The sequence below is a fragment of the Apteryx mantelli genome, chromosome Z, assembly GCF_036417845.1.
Source record: "Apteryx mantelli isolate bAptMan1 chromosome Z, bAptMan1.hap1, whole genome shotgun sequence".
Lineage (NCBI taxonomy): Eukaryota > Metazoa > Chordata > Aves > Apterygiformes > Apterygidae > Apteryx > Apteryx mantelli.
This window is the reverse complement of record NC_090020.1, coordinates 72,443,496-72,463,613: the sequence shown is the minus strand read 5'-3', so window position 1 is coordinate 72,463,613 and position 20,118 is coordinate 72,443,496. Positions and strand designations below refer to the sequence as shown.

The following is a 20,118-nucleotide window of genomic DNA, read 5'->3' as shown; positions in this document are numbered from 1 at the left end:
TTTCACTCTTGAGGCTGAACTCAAGCTCAAACTCAGCTCCCTCAGCCATTCCTCATGTTTTGCGCATCATTCCCAAGCCCTTCAGTCCTCTTTACGTCCTCCAGTCTCTCGGCAAGTTATCATGCTTTTGACTGATTTCCTGCGAAGGACAGCATCACAGATGAGCAACTACTTCTCTTCTTCAATGCTCACTAGGCTTCTGTGTCAAGAATGAACTGCACTAAGATCTCTTGGGTCCAGAAAAGTTCCTAATACTTTGCATCTCTGCCTCCTCCCTAAAGCACTGACTATGGGTGTACCTATATCATCATTTTAGTTCTGATAAGGAGCACATTTTGGAGCAAATCTCCTCAGCATCCCGACCTACTTTGGTTTGGTTCACCCTGTGGAGCACTTTCAGAGCGTGCAGACTGCACTCCCTTTTGGATGAAACTAAATGTAAAAAAGCACACTCCAATGGTTAACAAATATTTAGTCCCTGGATGCAGATCACAGCTAGACTGAAATAAATTCTCCTGAGATGTATATAGATGTCATCAGCTCCTCAGCACCAACTGTTTGCCTCACAGGTTTGCTCCTACTGTACTGTATTACTTGCTAACGAAGACAGCACCTCTGCCTTGTTGATAGATGCAGTACAGTGCCTCAATTCTCCCGAAAAGTGTGAAATTCACTAAAAGGTTCCCGTTAACTGCGTGTTTCTTCAGAGGTAGCCTTGGAGATGTTTCAGTTTGTGATTTAATCATTCAGATTTACAATAACCGAGACAAACAAGCCAGACTTCGCATCACGATTTTTAAACCTATCATTTTACTTTTAAATAACACAGGACATCTACAAATTCTTAAAACAAGAAACTTGCATACAATTCCTTATTTCAATTTCCAAACCATCTCAAGATTTTTTTCATGTTTTCAAAAATCCTATTTTATATTTTTCCCCTCAAACTTCCCTCCTCTAAAAGAGGTGTCTCTTCTAAATCAGAGTCTTCTCTCATCCCAATCCCAATCTCTTTTCTTAGTACATCTATTAGAAATTTGTCTTTTCATCTGATATTTCAGGACTAGGCACACTATTTTTGTGCGCTCCACAAGGAAAAAGAAGAAAATGAAGTCTCATGTTTCCTACCAGGATATAAAAAAAGTTCAAGTACAAAGTAAATTCCCCTTCCCATAGAGAAGTAGATGCAATCAGTTTGGGTCATGAGCCACTTCAGAAAACTGCAAAAGGTAGAGGAAGAGCCTAAATGCACAAGGATTATGAAAGACATCAGGCTGCCAGAAAACCAAGTACTGCCCTCATTTAACAGATGTGAGGCTGACAGTGTGTTACTAACTGAATACATATCACTGTAGTAAAATAGTGATAGTGTAGTAAAATAGATTCCTACTAGGTAGAAATTAGAATTTCCATTATTTTTATTATAGACACTATAAAAAAGGCATGTAACTGCAAGCTCTGCAGAGCAGGTTAGGAGGAAAAGGACCAAACCATCTTTGCATCATTCTATTTGAATCTCAAAATCTGAAGAAAGATGACTGAATCCCAGAAATTACTGCACAACTTCAACAGACTTCTCAATGAGCTTCTTTTCCTTCTTGTTTTATGGTATACCTACTTGAAGTCAGACTTTTCATTAGTTTGAAAGCAAGCCTCAGTTTTCAGGACATCGGTTTATAAGGACTAACTAAGGTTTAAAATTTCACCTTTTATATTTTGATATGCTTTTAAAAATATTAAAAAATACAAACAGAACTAACACTATTGGAAATAGAAAAGATGGAAACTACTACAGAAATACCATTGGTTGCATAAGGAAAACTAATATTAATGAGCTTATTAATGAAAATTAATTTCAAGGCAGTATAGTCAATAAGAGGAAACTATAGATTCATCATTTTTAAAGATGAACATAATTCAAAATTTGTCTTCACCTTTATCACACTTTCTCACAAGAGAACACTAACCTGCACGACTATATGAAGAGCTCGCTTTGTTGTTAGGCTGATAACCCAATATTTGAATGCAGACACAATAAAGGCAGTTCTCATCTGTGTGCTCCTGTAGTCCAGTATCCTCTGTATTTTCTAAAAACTGAGAGGCATCTGAACGGCTAGTATTCATTATTTCTGTGAGACTGATCTGCTGTCGAAGCATCTGAAAAGGACTTTTGACAACATCACTTGTACCTGATGGAAGACCTGTAGATAAGCAATTAAACATCAGAAAAAACAAAACCACGCAACAAAGTTACTATAACATTATTTGAATTAAATTTCTCCTTTAAAGGCTGAACCAAAAAATCTAGATAACTTTTTGGAATGGTTAAACTCCAAGATTTGTTAGTATTACAGAAGTAAACATAGCATTTTAGTCCTAGCTTATTATAAATGACAAACTATTGCAAAGGATACAAATAAACCTATAAACACACATACTGTAAGAAGATATGTGGTAAAGCCTGACATTTCAACATTAGTAGTACTCATGTAATACTATTATGTTATGAGTTTTCACAGTATCAAACGAGATTAGTAAAACAATATACCAGATGTATATAAATGACATATGCACAAATGAAAACAAAAACACAATTTAAAACAACAACTCAGTGCCTGTAATAGCAAGAAACTAGACTCAGTAATGCAGAAGCAAGCCTAAGGCACCTCAGTGACATGCTCTTCCCTCAGTGGAAAATACCAACAAACGCAATTCTGAACAAAAGTTACTTTACACCAAAACTTACAAACTACAGAAACACACTTTCAGGAAAATCAGCTTTATATATTACATTAACAAAACAAAATTAAAAAAAAAATCATTAAGATGCATCTATTTTGGTGTTGAATGTGCTTGTGATAAAGTTCCAGACAACTGAGAAGCAAGACAACAGCTATCCTATAGTACTCTAGAATCAGTATCATCAATACTTCTTTTTTAGCTGTCCTACTAAAAAGATACATATTGATGCCCTACATGTTTCTGACTACTCTGGAGTAAAAAGGAAGCGCATTCCAGAACAAGCCAGGCATTACAGAACACTTGCAATTCTCTTGTACCATGTTCCATCACTTCCGCTGATCTCAACTGTCACAGAAACATCACAGAAAGACAAAATTTACTTTCTGAAATACACACCTAACATCTTCATTGGTAGCTCTAAATCCGCATGTAATCAAAGGGGAGTCAAAATGTAACGGCTGAATACGTGTGCAGCATTATACTTTTTTATCTTAGTTTAAAATGTTACTTTAATCCACTATCACTACCATTCTTTGCTTAGCAATAGCTTATATTATAATAAAAGATATGTAGACTTTCTTCCTTAGTTTATTAGAGGTGGATCGTGTTTATGTTGCTTTCAAGCAACATCGCATTATCTTGAACCATATTAAACAAGGAGTTAATGGTCTGTTATCCTGAAAGCCAGAACACAGCTCTCAAAATTCAACAGCTCTCAAAATTCAACAGCAAAAAATAACTTTTTTTTGTAAATAAAAATAACCCCCCCCAGCCTCCCTAAACAACAAACATACAAGTAAACAATGGAAAGCTACAGAAGAGGAAAAAAATACCTCCTGCATCAGGTGCAAAGACCCTAGCTCCACGATCATCAAATGGAGGTGTGGTTTTCTTCTGGAAATATGGAGTTTCCTTTACCTGGAATGTTCAAGTGAAAATTAAAATAAGCACAGACGATAATCACATACAAAGGAAAAACGTATTTTAATCAGGACAACTTCAGGAAAAAGATGTAATTAGAAGTGGAATTCAAGGATGGATTCCTGAATGCTAAAGAAAAGCCAATGAGAAAAAAAAGTACATTTGTGAACGAGCATTTGCGAAGCAAGGCTTATAAATACTCAGTAAACGGTAAAACACAGTGGTGACAGGCCGTAAAGAAATCGGTGACCCAGAAGTGGCTGTTCATGATCTGTCCCTGATCGCTCCAGAACACTGGAGATGTCTCAGGAAAGCAGAGCAAAAACAACAACGAGGCGTTCCAGAAAAAGAGCTGAGAGAGAAAACCGAGGCAACAAAAATAGGCCATGAAGAGTGTGGAAGAGTAGTAAAAGAGAAATAGAGTAGTAATTTCATAAAGGAGGAACAGAAGCAAGAATGATGAAAGATCTTGCCTTTGCTCTAGTTTTAGTAATTTTTGAGATTAGTAAGAAAGGAATTTAGGTTTGAAAAGCAAAGACTAAGTAAACTAAAGATAGGGAAGACACTGATTTACTTTTGATATAGACAATGTCCTGTTTGTGATAATCAAGTAATAGAATATTAAACCCTGTGATGTGTCAGGGTCTGCTTAACTAAGTAGAAAGAGGAAGAGAACTGATAAGACACTGAGATAATCTGCTTTAACTTATATGTATCTCTGAGGCTAAATAATGTAATGCAATGGTATGGTGAGATGAATGTGAATAAAGCAGTATTAAATCAAGAGAACATGGTAGCAGGAAGACTTTACTGTGGGATTATATGTATTATATGGTTGACTAATGAATATATAAACTAGTTGGCTAAACAGATATTAAGAAACGTCCATAAACTATGCCAATTTTAGTATGAGAACTGTCTGTCAACTAAAAGTCCTATTAACAGCATATTTATATTACCATCATTTAACACTCCACTAACCTATTCTATGTCATCATTTGCCTAATAACACATACACAGATGCTAGCACAAAACAGACTGAAGCTTTTCTGTAAAAAGGGTTAGAAAAGGAATGCCTGTTCTCCCAAATACATTCCTTTAAAGTACTACATCATGTTTTCCTTATTTTTTCAATCTTATCTATTTGGACGAAAATGCCACAGTTTGCCACTATTTAGCATGAAAATGCAAATGAACCCATTAAATTATCATATAAATACCTGAAATATTTCATTGATATCCACTGGGAGAGCAAGGCCAATGTAATCATCAGAGCTACCATATGTAGCATTAGAAACCATGGAGCGAACAGAGGAGGAACGCTGAAGTGTGTTTTGGTTAATAGGACTTAATAAATCTTCTTTATCTAACGAAGCATAACTTAAAGCTTTCATGAACCTGTAACATTAAAAGAGTAAATCACAATCTTTGTAAATTATTCATTCTGGCACATTACAAATAAGAAGGACTGCTGACAAAGACTATCCTCATCTTCCCAATATAAAACCCAGAGCTTGTTACTCTGTCAAATTATAACTATTTAGGCTCATTTCTTTCATTCTGTGCATTGTACTGCCTCATGCTGTATTGCATGGTTTGGCAATTCCTCAGTTAAAAATTTCTTGTGATCTTTTCTTTGAAAGTCCTGGGACAGGGGCTTGAGGAATAGCAGGATGGAACTTTTGCTTAAGGGGTAGCCAACCCTGTAAAAAAAACAATTTTTATCAACTTAGCAGTATTTGAAAATTTACAGCCCACACACACCTACATACAATCAGTAAAGATTTAGACTTTTAAACTGCTGTAACTGCCTTATTTTGAAATGTACCTATAGACAGAATGTACCATTTTTGGATATTCACAGACTCAGAACTATGCAGGCACATCCCTGCAACTGCAAAGTTTGGGTTTGCTAAGAATCAGAGATGAGAACAAGGAGCTTTTTATCCTGTACTCTAAAGAAGCCATCCACAAACTTGAACCTGCACAGTGAGCAGAGCTGACTGTGACAAGCAGCCTGAAGAAAAAGAAAGAAACTGTTTGGGAAAATGAGATTGGAGAGAGAGACATGAGAGAGGAAGCTGGAGAATAAGTCCTCAGTGCTGACCACAGTCCTAATGACAGAAATCGGACCAATGGCTGGGGGGGAGGATGATAAAATCCAGGTAAGCTGAAAGTTAATGAATTAAAATTGAAACCAAGTTTAAGAGAAATGGGAAATTTTCTTGGCCACCTCTCATTTTCATTCTCATTAAAGATGAGAACTTGTGAATGCTTTCTGTTAGCCAGCATAAATGGATGATCTGTGTTGTGGATTAGAGCTTCGTATTCTGAGTTGACCATGTAAGTGTCAATATAGCACACGACAGACTTCTTCCTTTTCATCACCATTCTTCCTCAAATTTGTTTAAAAATGAAGAAACCCACACATCTAGAAAACCACACTATCGGTTATGTTAAAAGAACAATAACATTGAAAAGGTAAAACAAAAAGGTAAGGAAGTGCTAAAATACTAACTATACATCCTTAGCACAGTGCACACAAATTATGCTACCAAGACTTTAACCACAAAGTCATACATTTTATTTTCCACCTGGATTACTACCTCATTTCATGCATAGTACAGGACTACACTGCATTGAAAGAGACTGCATGCAGTGGCCAAGCAATTGTCCACAGGAACGTTGCTTTGCTCACAGTGGAAGTGGAAAGCATGTAGTGAAATGAGGCATGAACATAATTATAGGAAGAAAATAATGGTTAAGGAAAATTAATTTGCAGAAGTTGATTTTATCCCCCACTCGGCCACAAATTCAATATATTATTGACAAACATACTGTTTGTTAATAAAAAGATTAATTTATGAAAAATGATTTTCCCAGGGGTCACTACATTTCCCAATTTTTAGCTTGATTTGCAAACCAGCTGAATGATCCTAATTTTTCACATTCTAGTGTGACGTATATCCTTCATTTTCTGTTATTATATACTTTGCACATAAAAATGAAATTGATCTTTCCACATAGAAATGTACTATACACATAGAAATTAACTATACCTATCCATTGCTTATAAAATACTGCAGAATTAAAAATAAAGCTTATTCTATGTAGACACACTAGTACTGATTGTAGTGTTTATATCCTACAAAAGGAGAGACATTCATTAGATGAGTTGTATTTAGTCTGCACTTTGCTTGCCTGCATCTCCACTTCACATTGGTAGTTCTGCAAAATTTGAAATAGTAGTAGTAGACTTTAAGGATCTCCAAAGCGAGACCTTTTCTCTAAAAACAAATAAATACATAAAAATAATTTGCTATATAATTATCTCTCTTAGATTACACTGTTTAACTGACTGTGCATTGTTCTGTGTTATTGTACTGTCTACTGATGAGACGTTGGTTTAACACCTTACACAATTAGAAAAAAAAAAGAAATCAAGAACACAATTTTATACAAGCAGGCAACTCAAAGTTTTGTTTTCTAAAATAACTTTGTACCTTCACATTATCCCTTGAGATAGAGAAATAGTATGATTTCTGTTCTACACTTTGAGACTGAAAACTGGGACACAGAGAAATATTTCACATGACCATCCAGCTACGCTTCAGACCTTTGGCTCAGAAATAGCACAGCACCTAACATTGCCGTGACTGCATTCCTAGGAGGAGCACCTCACCCCCAAGGCTGCTCTGCCTGCACCACTTGGTCTTTGTCCCGAATACAGGAAAACTTTACCCACGCTCCATCTCCCACTGACAGTGTTCTGGCATTGGGCACGTACCGATGTTGCTGCCTAGCAGAAGCTCTCATCTGTACTATCCAAAGCAGGAAACCAGCACCTCATCTTATTCCCTTACTGTCCTCTGTGAAGGTGTAATATTTGTCTACAAGTGCTTCTAACTGGTTTTACTGCTTTCAACAACCTTTAACTGAAATGGACTAGAAGCACTAACACAGTCAAAAACCAGAGTTGTTTTAACCTTCTCAAACCACAGTCATCATCGTCAGAGCTATAAGCACTCCAGCCACTTCAGTTCAATGTTAAACAGGTCAGCTCAAACCCTTGCATCAAACCACTGATATGAGAGATCATGAACAGCTAAGCACTGGGAATACCATTAGTATTATGTTGCATGCTCAGTCTCAGCATGAAAGTCCATTGCACCAAGGCTGTTTTGTGTATCAAGAACACGATCGCAAAGAATGGTACAACACAACTACAGACACAACATAATCTGTACAGCCATTTAAGTCAAACTCATTTGCTCAAGGTTAAACAGGAAGCCTGTGACAAAGCAAGGAACAGTACTTCCATTTTCCATCACCCAGGCTAGAGCAGCTTACCTACTGAATCATCCTTAATTTAATCAGTACACTCAGTCTACTTCTAACTTAGCTAAACAAAATAAAAGGTACAAAACCTATCTTTTATAACATCTAATCAGAATCATGTGAAAATATCAACAATTTTATGACGAAAGGAAAGGAAATTAGTACTAAAGAAATAGGCAGTATATACTTAGCTGGGTACCTGGCATGCAGTTTGGGGCCCAGGCATTTGCTGTTTGCACAGTAAGGAGGTGACTAATACACTGTAACTTCTCCCCTTTCTCTCATGTGAGACAGGATGTTTAGGTAAAAACAGGGATAGAAAGTGTCTTTTCCTTTTCAGGAGAAACCTGAAAATCTACTTGCTAAAAGCTTATTTGAAAGGAAATATTTGGAAAGTGGGAAAGCATCCTAAGAGAAAGTTGTTAAGCACTGACTGTAGCTATGCTGGGAAGAATGTCAATGTCATGAGCTAGGTATCTTATATAACTATCCAATTAGTTTTAAGAATATCTACTGTTACTCAATAACAAAAAGGTGGCACTGCAATCTAAAAATAAACCCTATGAGTAAAATCTTTGCTCTGTTGAAGCTAGAAGCCAAACTCACATTCACATCAGTGGGATCTGTATCTCACCTCAAAGCCACACTGAACACAAGAATAGCATATAGGCAGCACTCTACATCTTAAAGTCTCACCTAGTGAGGCAGAAAAAAATATTTTCTGAAAAAGATATCCACAACATGTGCAGTTTGGTGTCATTTCAACTTTAGTAATGTTGTCAGTGTAATTTTCTTTCAATAATAAAAGAGTTAAACAAGAAGAAAACGTGATGGAAGAAAACATAGCCCTTTGACACACTAATGGCATGACAGGGAGTGAGGACAGCAATGGATACTGGGCCTTTCTTACTGGGCCTCTCTTACAGCACTCTGGAAGTTCAGACTTCTCATTAGCCTATTATTCTCCTAACATCTGTACTGTCTTCAGTGAAGATATCAGTCACCAGGCAGTGACTGTCACTTTTAGCTGAAGCTGGAAAAAATTATCAGAAAAATGAGAACAAATGAGAACATAATCTCTTACCGGCTTGGGGTTAGCCGAGAGTCCAGGCTGCCAGACTTCATGGTAATAGTGTCAGTAAACAGCACGTCCTTCGCTGGAGATGCTAGAGCTTCTGAGTGAGACAGTGAGGGATGCATCCTCTGCTGTTGTAAGCGTTTTAGTGTAGCATAGCCAAAGGCATCTCGAGAACTTGTATAGCTAAAGTTATAGTCAGCAAGACTTTTTATTGTAGCAAGAGAAGGAGCTTTAAGAGACTGGGCTCTTCGAGGAAGTGTATGAGAAGACCCTGGGGGTACCAGGGATACAGAATTTGATTTTGAGAGAGGCAGGTGGTTAGACTGTGGTGTCGAACAGTGACTTGGTTTGACTGTTTTTGTGCTCACCACAGTACTCAAACTCCCACAGTCAGTGTCTACATTTGTAGTGTCCACACCTACAGTCTCCCTTGAAGGGCTAGAGCTCATTGAGCTTATGCCACTTGTTGTGGTATCTGTATTAAAACTTAAGCTACGACTCTTGAAATGTGTTTGCGTAGAACCATCTCCTATTAGCCTTTCTCTGCTTGTGTTTTCCCGGTGATTTTCGTTTCCAAGACCTTTTGGCAGCTTCAAATCATTTTCTCCAATACTTGGGGTACTATCAGTATCTTCTGTGTGCTTACTTCCAACAAAAGAAGTTTCTAATCGTAAAGTCTGGATTTTAGGAACTCTGAAAACAGGGTTGAATTCATCCCCAGGAGTAAAGTCTATGCTACTGGAAGGTTCTGTTACAGTACGATTTCGCCTCAGGCCTGATTTACTGTCAGATGATGCCAGTTTTCCTCCTTTTGGATCACTGCTACTTCTGTGCTTTTTATTAGGTAGAGTAAGCGAGTTTAAAATGCGGTTTTTCACAAGTCTGCTAGAAGAAAAAAAGGGAAAGGGACTACGGTCTTTGTCCTTTGAAGGTCCAGGTCTGTCATAAAATATTTGTTCTGCATCTTCAGTAATATCTAGGAAGAACGTACTAGTGGAAGTACTGCCAAAACGGTCATCCTCCATGATAAACATACCTGAAATTACATGAGACCCTTGTCACTGAAATCAAACATTTCTTCAAAGGGTATGAACTAAGTTGCAAAAAGGTAAGTTATTCTAAAAAGACAAAATTACAGATTATGAAGTCTGTTGCAACTTTCAAGTCAAAGTTTTTCCTTCAGAACCTTGTACAGTAAATTATGTATCATTAGGAATACTTGAGCTGAAGATTTCATTGCTTCAAAAGCAAAGCCACACTGGCTTATTTCAGCGCAGATCTCCAGTGGTTAGGATTAAAACTGATGATGCACTCCTTTAATGATACCTAAATATGGTATATTTCTGAACTTAAATTCCAAATATCAATTGCAAAATTAAAATGCATTAAATACACAAAACATATTAAGAATATAAACATAGTAATACTGTATACATATAATGTTTTTCTAGATATTCCTTTGAGGACATAAATGTATCTTTATACCTAGGTATGGAGTTTTCTCTGGGGTATTACAGCAAGCAATGTGTTGACCTCAAAACTAGTAACTTACCCTAATGTTAAAAGTTCTTACCCTCTAAGCCAAATGCAAATCTGAGACATTGCTCTGCTCTCTTCCCTCTCACTTGTCTACATTTTCTTCTCTGTGAGTGTAAATAGTCCTATCCTCTTGCTCGCACCCTTCTTTCCTGCATTAGCACCTTTAAGCCATCTGCTTTAACCTCGCCTTGCCAAAAGGTTGGTGAGAACACTAAAACACAATTTTTACTTACTTGAAGGTGCAGATTCGCTTTCACTATTATGCCTAGAACTGGTGGACTCAGAGTTCAAGCTAAGGGTGCTAGGTATAGAAGAAAGTTCATTGCAGAGCTGCTCCATGTCATCAGGGACCACCGGCCAAGGCTGTCTACGACTGTGTCTCACTGCATCCCAGTTGTGATGTTTCAAAATGTCACATCCTTGTTTAGTTTTGGCTATTAGACCAAGCACGTAGACACAGGTTCTGTATTCAATGTACATATAGAAAAAAGAGCAGCAATACAGCATCCAGTTTAACTAAAATTATTTTTTTAAATGAAACAGTTTCAAAACAATTCAGCAGAAACTTCACAAAGTTGCTAAGCAGCTTTTTGTTCCTAATTTTTTTTTTTTTGTAAATCAATGGAAACTTAAATAATACACTAAAATATCTGCAAACATACTGTTCAAAAATAAACTGTAATTATTACAAAAACCCAGATACATATAATAGAAAAGTGTATTTTCTTTAAAGGACAAACATAAAAGTAGGAGCAGTATTAGGCAAAAGATTATCTACTTATGCTTTCTTCTAAAGATTTGAAAATAATAGTGGGAAAAAAATGACAGAATAATAAATTGATTGCAACAGGGATATTGGTAGTAAATATTTTGATTGCTTAAAAAAAGAGAGAAGAGGGGAGGGGGGAGAGGGGGGAGGGGGGGGAGGGGGGAGAGGGGGGAGGGGGGGGAGGGGGGGGAGGGGGGGAGGGGGAGAGGGGGGAGAGGGGGGAGAGGGGGGAGAGGGGGGAGAGGGGGGAGAGGGGGGAGAGGGGGGAGAGGGGGGAGAGGGGGGAGAGGGGGGAGAGGGGGGAGAGGGGGGAAAAGAAAGCTGTATCTTCTTTTTTCATAGCTTCCTTAGCTTACTGCATGTACTTTTAACCTTCTTATACAATTCTGAAATCCTCTCAAACGTCATCATTGATGATCTTTAATAACTGACTTCAAAATAAGTGGCAACATTATACTCATGTGCCCTAAAGAAAGTCTATTTGAAAATCTACTGGAATACCGTCTGTAAATGTTATGTTCAAAATCAAATACGCATACCCTCTAACGGAGAGAACCTCACAATGCTGGGCAAGCGCCATTATATCAGGGATTACATTCTCCTCTTGAAGCAAGTTAAGACCCCAATTTGATGATCCAATGTTGCCCTGGAACAAAACAGTTTGTCAAATATGTTTAAATTTTGATGTGACCCGCAGTGCTGTTGAACAAAAAGCCTTTCACTTGTTAGTTGAGGTGCTCCACATTCAAGCCACATCATCTCAAAGCTATTAGAAATATGAAATCTATCCTTCTGGTATTTCCTAGTTACCCACATCCAATAAAGGGCTCAGGACACTATGTATAATACCTAGAACTGGTCACAGTTAACTACTCTGTAGCCCTCAGCTCATCAGTCATACTGCAGCCTGCAGTAAGATCTGAAGTTTACTTATTTTACATCCCTCTTGCAAAGGCATTTCATTACATACCTACAATGTCTTCCACTAATAGTCAGCTTGAGCAAATTTTTCAAAATAAACTTTGGGGAAGACAGGAAAGAGGATAGACAAACACTTTAGGTGTCAAAACGACTTTACAAGTGTAGCTTTGACAGGTACAGACACTAGGTTTTCCGTGTTATACAACTACCACAGGTGTCATGACATATTCACACGCATCAACAGGGGCAGCCAACTTTCTTCCAGAAACACTGAGTTTAGAAGCACCACAGTGACTATATTAAAAATACACCACAGCTACCTGTAACCCCAGTTCTATATTAATACTGTTGCTACTTGTAGCAATCTGTTCTTTTTAACATAACAAAACTACAAAACTGTAACAAAAACTAAAGCAACAATTAAAAAAAACCCCAACAAATAAGCATAGAACAAAACTGGTACAAACGAATAGAATTTTCATCTGAAAGTCCAGATACAGAAAGTCAACTTGGAAAACCACACCCTCTTTATGACAAAATCCCTAAATAACTTTAAGAGAATTTTGCTTAGTTATTTCAGTATCAAAAAGTCACAACAGAACTGAAACAGCTGCAAGTTTGTAAATCTGACTACTACTAACCAAGGCCCAAAGAGCTGCTTTGAGCTGCTTAATTCCTTCCCACTTATCCAGCATTGGGGAACGAACAGTGTAACTTAGATCTGGAACAATACTCTGAAGGAGAAAAACAAACGAGAAAAGCACTTAGTTCATAATGAAAAGCAGACTTCAGTGAAACACGTTCTCTTGCATTTTTATTAAGTGTAAAGCACTAATTTAAAGTACACACCCTAAAGTAAACAGGTGATAGTTCTGGCATTATGAGGATAAATTATCAGTAATTGTAATGAAGGTAGAAAACTTAACCACTGAATGCATCAGGTTTAATTCAGAATTAAAAAAGACAGATTCATCAAATTAACCCACTGCAATATGTAAGTGCTTTCTTGAAATTTTCAATTATTATATACAATTTGATATATCATTTTGTAAACCTAGTTTAAAAGTCAATTTATTTAAACAAAGAACTGGTTTAGGGTTTGTTTGCTTAGTTTTTATAGTAAATAGAAAGGGTTTTTTTTTTTGTTTCCCTCTATGTACATTTTTGCGTTTATAAAAGGATAGGCATAGTTTGACAATTGTTATTACAGAATTCACACATTTGTATACAGAATGAAAAATTATTCCTATTGTTGAGTTGTTTGCCATTCTAATTTTTTGCCACCCGTTTTAAGAAAAATATTGTAAGTTATTTCTCTAATATTTCAGTGTCAGGAAGAAATTTTACATGAAACTAGATAGGAAAAGACTGTCTTCACAAAATTTTTGTCCCCATATAATTTGAGACTTTCATAATCTACCTAATTTGCAGTGACTGTTTAAATGATGATACCTTTTAAAACAAATTTATTTTAAAAGGATTACAGTACTCTTTAACTGTAAAAGTTATTAATAGTTAATATTCTGACCTGAGATTCCAACAAATGGCAGCCTGTTTTATGGTGCACCAGTTGGCCATAAAGGTGAACTGGCAGGTAGACATGTGGTCGCTGTAATCTGGTAGAAAGAGAAGTTATATGATTTCACAGCAATTATGAAATTTTATTTTAAAATATATTACATTACAGTGTATTTACTCTGAGTTTAAAGAGAAAGAAGAATCTTTTGGAGAGTGTTTACCTTTGGTTGCTCCGACGAACATAATTATCACCATCAACAGGTTTGCGATATGTGGTAAGTGCTTCATTAAGTTGTTCTTCAATCAGCTCAACATACTTTAAATTATATTCCTAAAAGATGACAGACAGATTGATACAACATAGTTAAGTGGCTCATGGTTTTATAGTATGGTACTTTACAAGCAAGGAACAACCAAAGGGCTCCTTAATGAAGGCTGAATCTTTTTATGCTCTGAAGTCAGACTTACCATAATTACTGCACTTCATACACACAATGATTTTCCACAGAATCTACAACTGATTCCACAATTAGTTCTGGAAATTTGATAGAGAGGGAGGGGGGAAGGAGGGAAACACCTCACTTCTTTTTCTAACTTGAATAATCTCAATAGGACACCATGCATTTCAGTATTCCTAGACAAGTGATAACTTATGTATAAGTTATTCACAAAATTGCCTAATGGCCAACAGGAATATACCATTATAATGGTATATCTGTCTCAGGAAAACACACATTATCAATTATAAAGTAATACATGAATGGTTTTATTTTAGTCATAACCATGATACATTCTTCTTAGTGAGACTCATGTTCCTATTTACTTCCTAACAGCATAGGCTAACTGAATTTTTATGATATCTAGATCTAACTTTCATTAGGAAAAACAGAGGTGACAGGTGTCTTGAAAAGCAGCAACCCTTTCTCCAGTTCTCTAGATACAATTGTACACAACCAACTGTTTGGGAAATTCAGTAAGCCACTGCAGTCCTTAAATTTTTGCAAGAGTATCAAAATTCAATAAAAGGCCTGGCTAAGTCAAAAGCATGTATGTACAGAGGAGCTATGAAACTAAGTTTCTGTTGACCTTTTTCAACAAAATCATAAATCACTGAAGAAGTAAATGTACTAGCATTAGCAATACACATGTGACTGTACAATATTTTTCACAGCCTTTGACCTCCTAAACCTTTGTATTCACACCCTTCCTACTTTCAAATTTCAAGTGAATGCACACCTTATATTCTTAGTATTACCTTTTGCCACTTCTCCATTTGTTTTGTTACATAGCCTCTTTCATTTAGATAGGAAAATCCCTTTGGAATGGACAGAAATCTGAAAAGTAACATTAGACAGTCAGTACTCCACCAAAAAATAAATCATGTAATTTGAATTTGCTTACTGTTTTCCCAGTGTAAAGTGAAACAGCATACTCAACATTTACCTTAGGAGTAGAAGTAAACCCTTGTCTCCAAGATGAGAAAGAGCTGGTTTCATCTGGATAAGGGCATGAAGATTGGCCTAAAATAAAAATGCATATGGAACATCTGAGTACTATATAACTCTGAAAATTACAACAACAACAACAGTCTGTCAGCAGTGAGGTAACAAATATTTCATGAAAGGAAGTATCAAACAGTACTAAGCTTATCCTAATATTAGTTACTTTAGGTACCTTCTGTCATTAAATTTATATTACTTTACAAAAAGTATAGTACCAAAATACCTGAATTAGTCTGAATTAGTATTTATAAGTAATCATAATCTACAAGTCTACTCATTCTTGTCATTAATACTGCAGTCTTTCTAGCAAGGGGCCTGTATACTATTATGGAGTCCATCAATGACAAAAGAATAGTTGAGATTGGAAGGGACCTCTGGAGATCATCTAGTCCAACCCTCCTGCTCAAGCAGCGTCACCTAGAGAAAGCTGCCCAGGAGACCAAGAATGCAAACTGTCAGTAGCTTGATGTATGCCTTTACTCAGCTATATAAACGTCCATATCTCCACTAAGGGAAAAAGAAGAAGAAAAAAAAAAAACACTTATGGGGTTGCATACCAAAATGAGGTTAAAAAAAGGTAAATGATGCTCACCTTGTCTTCACATGCCTCATCTAGAATATCAAGTGCCTCTGAAGAAATAGTTTTATTTTTATCATGTAACTGGGTCACCAGTAACTCAATCCCCCAGTTGCTGAAGAACTCTACATTTGCTCTCAGTAATACTCGTAAGTGTTTTGTTGCATACAACCTGCAGCTCTGCAAAAATCAAGGGAAATGCTTGTTTGAATGGAAGAAAAATAGCTAATGCTGTTAATTATTCTTCACTTTTAAAAATACATGTTCAATTGCAGTATTTTATAGCATGCAACTGTGATACCCACTTCGGGCATTAAAACTACAGTCTGTTAGAGAGTTATTTCTCTCTTACCAAATGGTGAATTTAAGTCTGAGATCACAAGTAATCTGGTCATTGCAAGTCTCATCGGAAAGCCTATACCAATTAGTCATTTACTGTGATGGCACCATACTGAAAGTCAGCAGCATATGAAAGAGAAATACCTTGTAAACAGCTAGTACAATTTCATACATTTTCATGTACGTAACAGTTGGAAAAACATTTTGATTAATAAGTGAACCTTAGAACCTCAGGGGAATTTATTTTAAAAACTTTTAAACTGGTCTTCCGAAAATATCTAATCTTCACAGCTGCTCAGAAAACCTTCTAAATATAAAAATATTATTTTCTGTAATAAAATAGCTTCCCAACATTTAGATTTCTACTTTGTGTTTTTCTGAGTGATGGCAGAATGAAGTAAGTACTTTGTCAGTTCCTGTATTGCTGTTCGAAGCTTGCTGAATAACAGCATAAACTGATTAACATTTCTACTAGAGAAATTACATGCAAAATAAAAGCAAATAGACTTAATCTACAAGAATTTGCACAGTGCAGTATACTGGCTTCTGGAGTAAGCACAGAACATCCTTGACAAAGCTCACTGGGAAAGGTGTTATCTTTACTTAAACAAACACAGTTGGAAAAGATAATCGGGTGTCCAAACCTTTCTTCAGGTCTTCAGTCCTTATACCTTTACAACTGTGATAGCTACAACCAAGTAACTTTTCTATATGTTAAACCATAAATACTCTGTGCTGGGATGGACTTGCAAGTGTGCACTATAAGAGACAGGTGAATTGGTGCAGCTTGGGCAGCACTACCTAGGTTAACAATAGTTTCTGGAGTTGTCTCAGGTCTTTCTCCAGAAATACTTGGTATGTAGGGCTTCAAAGAAAATGGGAGTAGAAAATGTGAATGTGCATAGTTCATCTCAAAAACCTTGTTTCATTATTCGACCTTCACATATCATCTGCACATTTCCACTTTTTGAATATACAGAGACTCTTTTTTTTTTGGAGGGAAGGCAGGAAGGACATGACTTAAGTATCAGGAATGACTGTGGCAACAGTGATTCCCAACTGAGCTAGGATAGGCTGCGCATCATTTTGAAATGGCTTGCACACACGGCAAGTGGTATTCTTCGTATGTGGAACAGATGACTAGTAATACATTTAAGAAAGATTAGAACAAGAACTATTATGCTAAAATGATCATTTGATCTCGATGCTAAGCCCACAGAATAACACAATAATATGAAACCAGAATTCAGTGTCATGTAGTTCAAGAGTTGAAGTGAGTCTACAAAGAACCATACCTACCACTATAAATATACTGAGAACAAAACATAAGTTTTCACTTCCTGAAATACTTTCTGAAAATGAATTAATTTATCCAGATAGCTGTTGCAGAAAAAAAACGCAACTTTTATTTTCTATTTGGAGAACGAAAAGATGAGATGGACCTCATGACTCTGATGGGACAATAAAATGACAAACTAAATTCACTGCAGATAAGTATGAAATGATGAGCTGGAGGGGAAAAAAAAAATCCCAACCTTACATACACAATAGGCTCTGAGACAGTTCTTTCCACCCAAGGACAAGATCTTACAGTTAATATTGGTTAGTTCTGTGGAACCTCTGATGTGGGGCTGCAAAAACATTGATTTCATTTCAACCAACCCGAAGTCTTCAAACAAGGCCACAACCTCCATGCAGTATGATCACCTGAATGTATTTCCCAAACCAGAGGGCCAAAATCCAGCATTGCGTCTCCAGAAAAATATTCTGAAGTATTTTTATTTTTGACAAGAACTGAAAGGAAAACCTGTGAAGAGGATATCTGAGGAAACAGACACCCTCGCCCTCCAAGCGCAAACTACATACAAGATGCAGATAATATCCTGTACCAAACTGCCAGAAGGAGTTCCTTATGTTTACTACTAAAAGCCCCCCACGTGTGATAAAGCAAGTCAGACGTCAGTATGTTCAGCTGATTACATATAGCTCAGCATAGGTGCCAGAAGATGTAGGATGTGTCTATCCCCTTAGCCACCCATGAGGATTTAAGGTAAAATGTTAGGCTATGAACTGCAGCAGTTGAGAAGATGATGCACTGCCTATTCTGCTGTTTCTATCAAGAACTGGTAGAAAGGCAGCTGAGGCAGTATTAATTTGCCTCAGCATGAGTCACCAGAGCACCTATGAAGGCAGGTTAAGATGTGCTTCTGCTTCACTGATCAAGGATGTTACTCCTTAAGTGTTTTGTTGCATACAGTCACCCCAAAATGCCACTCTCTCCTTCTAATGCTAAAGTGACTGTAGAAATGACTTTTTCTCATTTATACTGAGACACTCATTAACAAATGGAGAACACACCCACATTACAGCTCTGAGTAGCTGTAAAAGGTGTTTGAGGCTATAACCACAGCTAACCCTAAAATAAGAGCAACTTCGGCTCTTCAAATGAACAGGAACTAGTAATAAAATATTTCACTGAAAAAATCTCAGGGAATTAGAATTTTTGAAGGGAAGAACCGTTATTGGAAATTATCATTTTTTCCATACAAACAGCTTTTTAGAAGTTATGTCTGGTTCCATGCATTTTTTTTTTTTTTTTTTTGCTTTTAAGTAGAATTTAGAAGCCAGATACAAAGTACAGAATTAATATCACAGCTTGTCTTCTGGATTATAAATTGATACAACTCCTTCCATAGGCATTTTCTTGCCATTTCCTACGCAGGCTCCACTTATCTCATCAGGTTCTCATCAGAAATCGTTGAAAAGGGAAGGTGGGAGGGCTTGTGAGTGCCTTCTTTAAACTGAATTGCATGTTCATTGTTAAATCTTTATAATTCACTTGTCCAAGGTGACAGAATGTGAGCTGTATTAATACTTAAAAATATGTTCTTCTTACAGGACAGAGCAATGAGTGGTATAAACTTCAATAAGCTTCCCCCCCCGCCCAATCATGCTTGCCAAATAACAAAGGAATAAATTTTAGTTTGCTGGTGACAACAGTGTTTGAGAATTTCGGACCATAAAATGGAGGAAATAGCAGACACCAACATCTAAACAAATGTACTTCCAAATTACTTGTCAGTCAATGAAACAGCCCATGCAAATACCTGTCTGATCAATATTTCAATGCTCCTTCTGGTATCTCATTCAACTTGGAATTGACTACTTCTGTCACTTCACATGACTATTTTAATTTTTGGAAGAGACCTGTAGTTTTGCCGATTACAATAGCTCAAAAATACCACTAAAATACAGTTAATACCAGATTAATCAAAAAAGGTTTATCGCTTGGATTGTTTTTTTTACACTTCGATCTTCAATCGAACACTATCAAGGGCATTTTCTCCAAGAGGCAGTACTGGCAATATTCTGTATGCCAAGCATTGCCAAAGGGGTCTTCTCAACAGGTCAGTATTTTGCGTTTTTTTCAACTAGCATTCAGTTTTCTCCTTAGAATCTCCACAGGTCATCTTCCATGACAAAAATAAACTGGAGTGAGCACATGCAAGACAGGAAAAGAATTTCTGAAAGGAAATAAATAAATTTTATGAAGGTACAAAAATCATCTGTGGCTGATGAACATGTAGACTCACTCCTGCTGCTGAGACAGTCCATTCTATGTGTTTTTCTCCTTTAGATCAAAAATACAAGATATTTCCTTATGAATTCTAAGAATCCCAAGCAGGTTAACTACTTCAGAAAACAAAATGCCCTGAAACAGTTTTATCCACCCCACAACATTCTCAAGAGATATCATATAGGAAGTCAAGCTCTTTTTTTTTTTTTTTTTTTTTTTTTTTTTTAAGAGTTTCAAGCAGTGCCTTTTTCTTCTTTTCTACTACCCTGATAGTAAAAGATTCCTATACATTTCTGG

At 36.6% G+C, this 20,118-nt stretch overlaps 1 protein-coding gene across 1 annotated transcript in view; it reads right to left on the bottom strand.

Annotated features, from left to right (window-relative positions):
* RICTOR (RPTOR independent companion of MTOR complex 2) overlaps nucleotides 1–20,118 on the bottom strand; it is a 94,905-nt gene that overhangs the window by 8,335 nt on the left and 66,452 nt on the right. The window contains exons 23-34 of the mRNA XM_067315628.1: nucleotides 15,921–16,085; nucleotides 15,270–15,346; nucleotides 15,082–15,160; nucleotides 14,048–14,157; nucleotides 13,837–13,924; nucleotides 12,950–13,042; nucleotides 11,927–12,033; nucleotides 10,852–11,081; nucleotides 9,086–10,115; nucleotides 4,884–5,061; nucleotides 3,576–3,660; nucleotides 1,968–2,201 (exon numbers count right to left, since the gene is read on the bottom strand). Of these exons, the coding sequence (XP_067171729.1) occupies nucleotides 1,968–2,201; nucleotides 3,576–3,660; nucleotides 4,884–5,061; nucleotides 9,086–10,115; nucleotides 10,852–11,081; nucleotides 11,927–12,033; nucleotides 12,950–13,042; nucleotides 13,837–13,924; nucleotides 14,048–14,157; nucleotides 15,082–15,160; nucleotides 15,270–15,346; nucleotides 15,921–16,085 (2,476 nt within the window). The remainder of the gene's footprint in view (nucleotides 1–1,967; nucleotides 2,202–3,575; nucleotides 3,661–4,883; nucleotides 5,062–9,085; nucleotides 10,116–10,851; nucleotides 11,082–11,926; nucleotides 12,034–12,949; nucleotides 13,043–13,836; nucleotides 13,925–14,047; nucleotides 14,158–15,081; nucleotides 15,161–15,269; nucleotides 15,347–15,920; nucleotides 16,086–20,118) is intronic.